Source organism: Ranitomeya variabilis, chromosome 5 (assembly GCF_051348905.1).
Source record: "Ranitomeya variabilis isolate aRanVar5 chromosome 5, aRanVar5.hap1, whole genome shotgun sequence".
Lineage (NCBI taxonomy): Eukaryota > Metazoa > Chordata > Amphibia > Anura > Dendrobatidae > Ranitomeya > Ranitomeya variabilis.
In genome coordinates, this window is record NC_135236.1 from 363,986,512 (window position 1) to 363,994,253 (window position 7,742).

At 39.7% G+C, this 7,742-nt stretch overlaps 1 protein-coding gene across 1 annotated transcript; it reads right to left on the reverse strand.

The window, feature by feature from the left end:
* Positions 1 to 487: 487 nt before the first annotated feature.
* On the reverse strand, positions 488 to 3,030 carry LOC143776026 (secreted frizzled-related protein 5-like). The gene is made up of 4 exons (XM_077264914.1): positions 2,723 to 3,030; positions 1,971 to 2,140; positions 1,730 to 1,822; positions 488 to 823 (listed from the first exon to the last, which is right to left on the reverse strand). Exons 1-4 carry the CDS (start codon positions 3,004 to 3,006, stop codon positions 516 to 518), a joined length of 855 nt encoding a protein of 284 aa, XP_077121029.1. The 5' UTR covers positions 3,007 to 3,030; the 3' UTR covers positions 488 to 515.
* Between the last annotated feature and the right edge of the window lie 4,712 nt (positions 3,031 to 7,742).

Genomic DNA, 7,742 nt, shown 5'->3' on the forward strand with positions numbered 1-7,742 from the left:
TCATACACGTGCCGATATTGATTTTTACGGAGTCAAAGGTTTGTATTGGTCATTTTCATCCGTGACATATTTTGATTTGACTCACATCAAATCCAGATATATCTCCATGATTTTTTTTCAGGCACAAATTCCACATGTGCGCAACACCCACACTATAATCTGTAAACCTCAGACCAATGTGTGAATGAGGCCCACTGTCTGTGACCTGCATTAGTGTCATTCCAATTTATTTTTAGTCCTTTACAAGTAACACAACAGTCATATGTCAAAGCTAAAACCATTATTGGTTCCCAACAAATAGTAAATCTGCATTAGAAGATGTAGTGAGACAACACAAAGATTGGTTAGAAGATTTAAATGTATATTTATTTACAAAGAATATGCGTGTTGAAATACATAACTGCCAATTACCTAAATAAGTCCATATAAAGAATATTTATGTATATCTTATTTATTTACAACTATTTACATCTAATAGTGCCTTCAATATTTACAGAGGAAAAGTTAAAATGACATTAACATTTATGGTGCCTCCATTTCCGGGTGGCCAGGGTGAGCTGAGAGTCCTTCTTCTGCCAGTGGAATACTCTGGTGAGCACAACTTTTCCATGCTGGATATTTCCAGTTAAAATGTAAACCATGGACCTGGAGTGACGGATCATCCTATGGGCACAGTTGTCATTGATCCTCAGCCATTGTTCAATCAGATTGCGTGTGTCATATGGAAGCAACAGTCCCTGTTTAATAAATTCGACTGGGCCCTCAGTCACATATTCGGGATGTCCTGAAGCAAACTTTCTCTTGGCCAACTTTACTTTCACAGCTGTAAAAAGAGTGACTTGATTAGTGCTAATCTCAGAAGTGCTCATCGTATGCCATAAATAAACTACCTTCTATTATTATAGTAGAACCTCAGAACGGTAAGTCCGGAACAAGGCCATCGTGTCATTTTCTAGTTGTAATTAGTTTTTTTTCTTTGTGTGTTAAAGCACAGCAATTGGATCTTAATGATATACTTTGCTTAACTGTGTCAGTGGGTTGGCAACAAATGCATGCAAAGACATTAGCACTATCAGCTAATTAGTGTTATCTCAGCCTCCCACTATTTCATAACACCTAGGGAATAGCAGTGTATGTTTACTTTACAGTATGGGAATCGTTTTGTACAAAATGGAACAAATTGCTTAAAATAAGACAATGAACTTTAATACAGTTGCATGAATATATATCTATATCTATCCATATCTACTGTATCTACAAGTCTGTCTGTCTCTTGATCTATCCATATATCAGTCCATCCATCCGTCTATCCTGCCGTCTATCAGTCTAGCTATCTATCATCTGCTGTCTCCTGATCTATCCATGTATCCGTCTATCTATCCATTCGTCCATCCGTCTATCCATCAGTCTATCATCTGATTATTCATCCTTCTATCTAACTCTATATCTATCCATAGCTATCTATCCATCTGTCTGTCTTATCTATTTATCTATCAGTCTGTCTGTTTAACTATCAATCTATTAGTCTGTCTATCCATCAATCTATTTATTCTATCCATCCGTCTATCATATCTATCCATCCATCCATTCCTCAAACTATCTATTATATTTGTAAAAAAAAAAAATAGCCTTTGGCATATTAATTGTCACATTTCTGCCAGCATCATGGGTGCTAAAGAACACCCAGCAAGACGTAGTACAGCAATCACTCCATTAATGGAAAACTTACCAATGTCATTGTCACAAAAAGCATCCAAGACACTCCTGTATGAAAAAGTTTCTTCAATCAGTGGACAGCCTTGACATGTTGGTTTGGGCAGTTCTGAAAAAGAAAAAGAAAATTTTGTTTAGAGCATTTTCAAAGTGTTTTATACAAGTGTTACGTTAAAGCATTAAGTTCATTTCAGTTACTATTTATTTTATGTTTCTTTGTTTTGTTTTTTACTTAAACGCCAGGAAATCAAAACTACCTTTGTAGATATACTGGAATTCTTTACTTAAGTTGTCAAGGCACATATCGTCACCGGCTGGAAAACGGTCACAATTTAGGCTTTCGGGCCAGGATTGATCATGGCATTCCAATACAGGGGCACAGCCGTCCCTCACAGCCTCACACATACTACGACATGGCTGGATAAACCTGCAAAAAAAAAGAAATGTTATTTATTTTCATTCATTTAAAATTGTTTGTAAACTGTAGAAGGAAAGATGGGACTGGTAAATCTGTGACGGCTGAGCATGCTCATTAAGTTTCCAATGAATGTTAAAGCAATGGAAGTTTAGTATAAAGCAAAAATCTGTCTATACCAGTTTGTGAATGTATGTTCACCCGGCCCATCACAGATTATAAATACATATGTTACAACACACCATGAATTAGCAAATTGCGTAGGACGGGTCAAGCCACGAACTGGGCTTTATTGTATGGCATAGAGTGTGTAATCCCTTTTTAGTGGAGCTGAACTGTACATTAAAGAATACTAAGCAGTTTATAGCAGGCACTTAGTGGTAGGTGTAAAATCTCCCATCGGTAACCGCTCAATAATGAGAGATTTTGTTTTCAGAGGTTTAGTTTCTTTTAAAAAGATCATATAGACTTACGCTCACTATGGAACATGAGCAGTAGTTAGGTTACATTCCCAAAAGATGCAATGAGCAATAAAATCTACAGATATGTTACAATCCATGCCTAAATAGGAGACATAGTGAAACGTGCACTTACGTATCAAGGCAGACTGGAGCAAACAGGGAGCACAGGAACATTTGGGCATATGGATGGCAGCCAGTTTGGAGAAGTTTGTGCCACTCTGCTGTCTTGGATACAACTTCAGGGATAGTGGTATGCCCCATAAGGTTAGGAAGCCGCATCTCTGTGTAGCTGATGTCATGGCACATACCTAGTTCTTTAGGTATAGAGACACATCTTGTGGATAATCCAAAATCAAATGCCTTGCATAATCCAGCAAGTAAACCAGTAAGGAGCAAAAAGGCAAGGGAAGCTGTCATTTTGTAGAAATGATGTCAAGCCTTGCTCAAGTGCTTAGGTACTGGCACTGTGGTGGTCTCAGCTGCTTATATACACCTGGAGATGCTCCAGCCTATTCATTCTCCATGGCTTATCAATACACAGAAGACACAACTTGGACTCATTGCCTACTCAGGTGATTGTAGTGATAACGAAAGAGGTGGAGACACCCAGCATGGCAGACTTTCCTTCAATGTTATATTTACATAATAGATTTCATTACTTTGAAAGTGCCAAGTCTTCGCTGCATCCTAACTTGGGTTATTAAAATGAGACAAATTGAGGTTTTGTTATGTACATGTTAAGTGGCAAAGTAAGAGAGCCTGGACAGACTGTCTGTCTCCTGCGCGTGGCCAGGGTGCATTATACTGTACACTGCTGACCTGACGTATCCTAAGAATAGACTTATCAACACTGTATGTTTTACTAATTGCTCCATGTCTCCCAGAGCACTTTTACAGTCTATTAGGATACTTTCTCCATGTAACCAGGTGTTTACAAGTCTTTTTTATTTCTGGCATTAGAACAGTTTTCAGAGTCTGGAGCCTACCATACATAACAGACTGTTCTGATTATCCAGCGGATTCTCTGATATTGTGGGCAGACAATATCCAAATCACTTATTCCATTTGGGTCTGATATATTTATCTAAAAACTACCAATATTCTGCATAACTACGTCAATAGCTATTGTTAAACTATGTATACTTTTTGGCAATGCATTGTCGCATATATATGTATAATATATATAACTACTGTATGTGTATGTGTATATATATATATATATATATATATATATATATATATATATATACATACAGCTCTGTCAAAAATTATGAGACCACTGCAAATTTTTCAGTTTGTCTGATTTTTCTCTTTATAGATATATTTTTGAGTAAAAAGTAAATTGTTATTTTATTCTATAAGCTTCTGACATGTCTCCAAAGTTCGAACCAATAAATGTATTGTATTTATTTTCTGAAAATGAGAAATGGTCAAAATAACAAAAAAATGCATCACTTGCAGACCTCAAATAATGCAAAAAAACAAAAACAAGTTCATAATCATCTAGAAACAACAATACTAATGTTTTAACTTAGGAAGAGTTCATAAATCAATATTTTGTGGACTAACCGTGGTTTTTCACGTGTCGTGGCATGCTTTCCACCAGTCTTAAGGCCCCATCTCACATAGCGAGATCGCTAGCGAGATCGCTGCTGAATCACAAGTTTTGTGACGCAACAGCGACCTCAGTAGCGATCTCGCTATGTGTGACACGTACCAGCGATCAGGCCCCTGCTGTGAGATCGCTGGTCGTGTCAGAATGGCCTGGACCTTTTTTTGGTCGTTGAGGTCCCGCTGACATCGCTGAATCGGTGTGTGTGTGACACCGATCCAGCGATGTCTTCACTGGTAACCAGGGTAAACATCGGGTTACTAAGCGCAGGGCTGCGCTTAGTAACCCGATGTTTACCCTGGTTACCAAAAAAAACAAACAGTACATACTCGCCTTTCGGTGTCCAGGTCCCTTGCCGTCTGCTTCCTGCTTTGACTGAGTGCCGCCGTACAGTGAGAGCAGAGCACAGCACCGCCGACGTCACCGCTGCGCTCTGCTCTCACTGTACGGCGGCACTGTCAGAGCAGGAAGCAAACGGCAAGGGACCTGGACACCGAAAGGCGAGTATGTACTGTTTGTTTTTTTTGGTAACCAGGGTAAACATCGGGTTACTAAGCACGGCCCTGCGCTTAGTAACCCGATGTTTACCCTGGTTACCGGGTGCTGCAGGGGGACTTCGGCATCGTTGAAGACAGTTTCAACGATGCCAAAGTCGTTCCCCTGATCGTTGGTCGCTGGGGAGAGCGGTCTGTGTGACAGCTCCCCAGCGACCACACAGCGACTTACCAACGATCACGGCCAGGTCGTATCGCTGGTCGTGATCGTTGGTAAATCGCTATGTGAGACGGGGCCTTTACACACTGCTTTTGGGTAACTTTATGCCACTCCTGGTACAAAAGTGTAAGCAGTTCTTCTTTGTTTGATGGCTTGTGACTATCCTTCATCCTCTTGATTACATTCTAGAGATTTTCAATGGGGTTCAGGTCTGGAGATTAGGCTGCCCATGACAGGGATTTGATGTGGTGGTCCTTCATCCACACCTTGGTTGACCTAACTGTGTGGCATGGCGCATTGTCCTGCTGGAAAAAAGTCCTCAGAGTTGGGGAACATTGCCTGAGCAGAAGGAATCAACTGTTTTTCCAGAAAAACCTTGTATGAGGCTTGTTTCATACGTTATGCTCAAAAAACAGTATTACAAAGAACTCTGTGCTATTTAAATGCTGCCTTTTACTTATTTAGTTATAGCAGGGCTTTTGCTCAATTTGTTTCTTGTAGGTTTTGTAAGGTATAGAGGTTAGGCTATTATTTAATCTGTGGGTGAGGCTCCGTCACCAGCCTAGTTATGGATTTTATCTTTTGTTCCAGCAAATTGGTGGAAACCTCAGCAGGACCCAATGAATTTTATTATTAGTCAGTAAAGTCCACCGGGCACCATTGGTGTCTGTTGCACAATCATTTCTATTATTTATTTATTTTACTCACATAGTGCCATTAATTCTACAGCATTATCACTGTCCCCGATGGGGCTCACAATCTAAAATCCCTATCAGTATGTCTTTGGAGTGTGGGAGAAAACCGGAGTGCCCGGAGGAAATCCACACAAAAACAGAGAGAATATACAAACTTCTTGCAGATGTTGCCCTTGGTGGGATTTGAACCCAGGACTCCAGCGCTGCATGGGAATAGTGCTAACCACTGAGCCACTGACACTATTATAACCACTGAGACTATTATAACTTGAAATGAAGACCCAGATGTGAACACATATAATCCAGAACTATAATCTAAGACAACCTTATCTTAATGAATGTATTCCCTGTGTTTAGATAGCTTCTTTCTTTGAAACTACATGACTCAATAGCCACGATGACACATGTATACGTCTTTGAAACACTCTGTATCAGGTGGGATTCTACAGTACAATAATCCAGAGAGGCACAGCATTAGTTATACCACGTGCATTAAGAATTCACGACTGTTCTGATTCAGGAGAGAGTGAAATGTCACTGCCTCCCTAGAAATACTTTTATATTTAATACCAGACAGAACATTACTGTACAAGCTGGGCATAAACAAGCTGTTAGCACTGCCTACACTGTTATACACATGGCGCTACATTAATTAACTGCACATTAAATACTGTATGGCTTTTTGTCAGACACATCATTTGGAAAGAAAATTGAAAATAAAACTCTTGGACCCATAGAGCTAAAAAAAAAAAAATCTCCCTGGAGCTGTGCAGACACCTGTCCTGAGCGCAGACAGAGAGATGCCTGTCTCCCCGGCCTCATTAGGAGGAGACAAGACCGGAGCGATTACCTGCCCAGGTAGACACCTAGCCATTAACACTTCATTGTCAAGTTCATCAAGCAGTAGCTGATTCCATACTCCCATCTCCACTGCATAAATGCTGTCCTGCATTGTAAAAGAAATTGGATTAAACATCAAAGTCGTCTTCTGGAAAGACAGAGCAAAACATTTAATACAGGAAACAACTGCCCTAAAATTCACAGATTTTGTGCTGATCAGTATTAGCACAGTACTAGTAAACACTGGTTTCTAATTAATGGCTCATCTAATCTTCCTTAAAGGGGGTTGTCTAATCTTTCTTCAAGAGCACATCTCCCTCCTGGATTTCTTCTGGGAGAAAGATGAAAGAAAGATGAAATGCAAAATGTGGACAATGCGTTAGCGGCTCCTATATGAATGCATTGTAGTATAAGGTGGGCTTGCTTCTGAATTGTTCCTACTCTATTGATAATCCCAGCAAGGAGAAAGCTAAAAATAAAAATGTACCTATATGTTGTTCTGTGCAGGTAATAATTCCTTCAAAACTGAAACTGTTAATAGTGTTTGTGTAAGGCCGGCTTCACACTCGGTGTATGTAAATACGGTCCGTTTTTTACGGCCGTAATACGCAGAAAAGTCCCCAAAATAGTGATCCGTATGTCATCCGTAGGCAGGGTGTGTCAGCGTATTTTGCGCATGGCATCCTCCGTATGTAATCCGTATGGCATCCGTACTGCGATATTTTCTCGCAGGCTTGCAAAACCAACATCGAATAGATTTATGTGCTCAAATGTTATTTAAAACATATATACAGTATGTATATATATACAGTTAGGTCCATATATATTTGGACAGAGACAACATTTTTCTAATTTTGGTTATAGACATTACCACAATGAATTTTAAGCAAAACCATTCAGATGCAGTTGAAGTTCAGACTTTCCGCTGTCATTTGAGGGTATCCACATTAAAATTGGATGAAGGGTTTAGGCGTTTCAGCTCTTTAACATGTGCCTCCCTGTTTTTAAAGGGACCAAAAGTAATTGGACAATTGATCCAAGGCTATTTCATGGACAGTTGTGGGCAATCCCTTTGTTATGTAATTCTCAATTAAGCAGATAAAAGGTCTAGAGTTGATTTGAGGTGTGGTGCTTGCATTTGGAAGGTTTTGCTGTGAAGTAAACATGCGGTCAAAGGAGCTCTCCATGCAGGTGAAACAAGCCATCCTTAAGCTGTGAAAACAGAAAAAACCCATCCGATAAATTGCTACCATATTAGGAGTGGCAAAATCTACAGTTTGGTACATCCTGAG

What these genes read in the sequence shown, in the direction of transcription:
- LOC143776026 (XM_077264914.1), bottom strand. Translation starts at nt 3,006, where the DNA reads ATGACAGCTTCCCTTGCCTTTTTGCTCCTTACTGGTTTACTTGCTGGA. An exon ending in GCTCCAGTCTGCCTTGATAC is followed by an intron (nt 2,141 to 2,722) that starts GTAAGTGCACGT and finishes TTTTTTTTGCAG; the next exon opens with GTTTATCCAGCCATGTCGTA. An exon ending in TTTTTGTGACAATGACATTG is followed by an intron (nt 824 to 1,729) that starts GTAAGTTTTCCA and finishes CTCTTTTTACAG; the next exon opens with CTGTGAAAGTAAAGTTGGCC.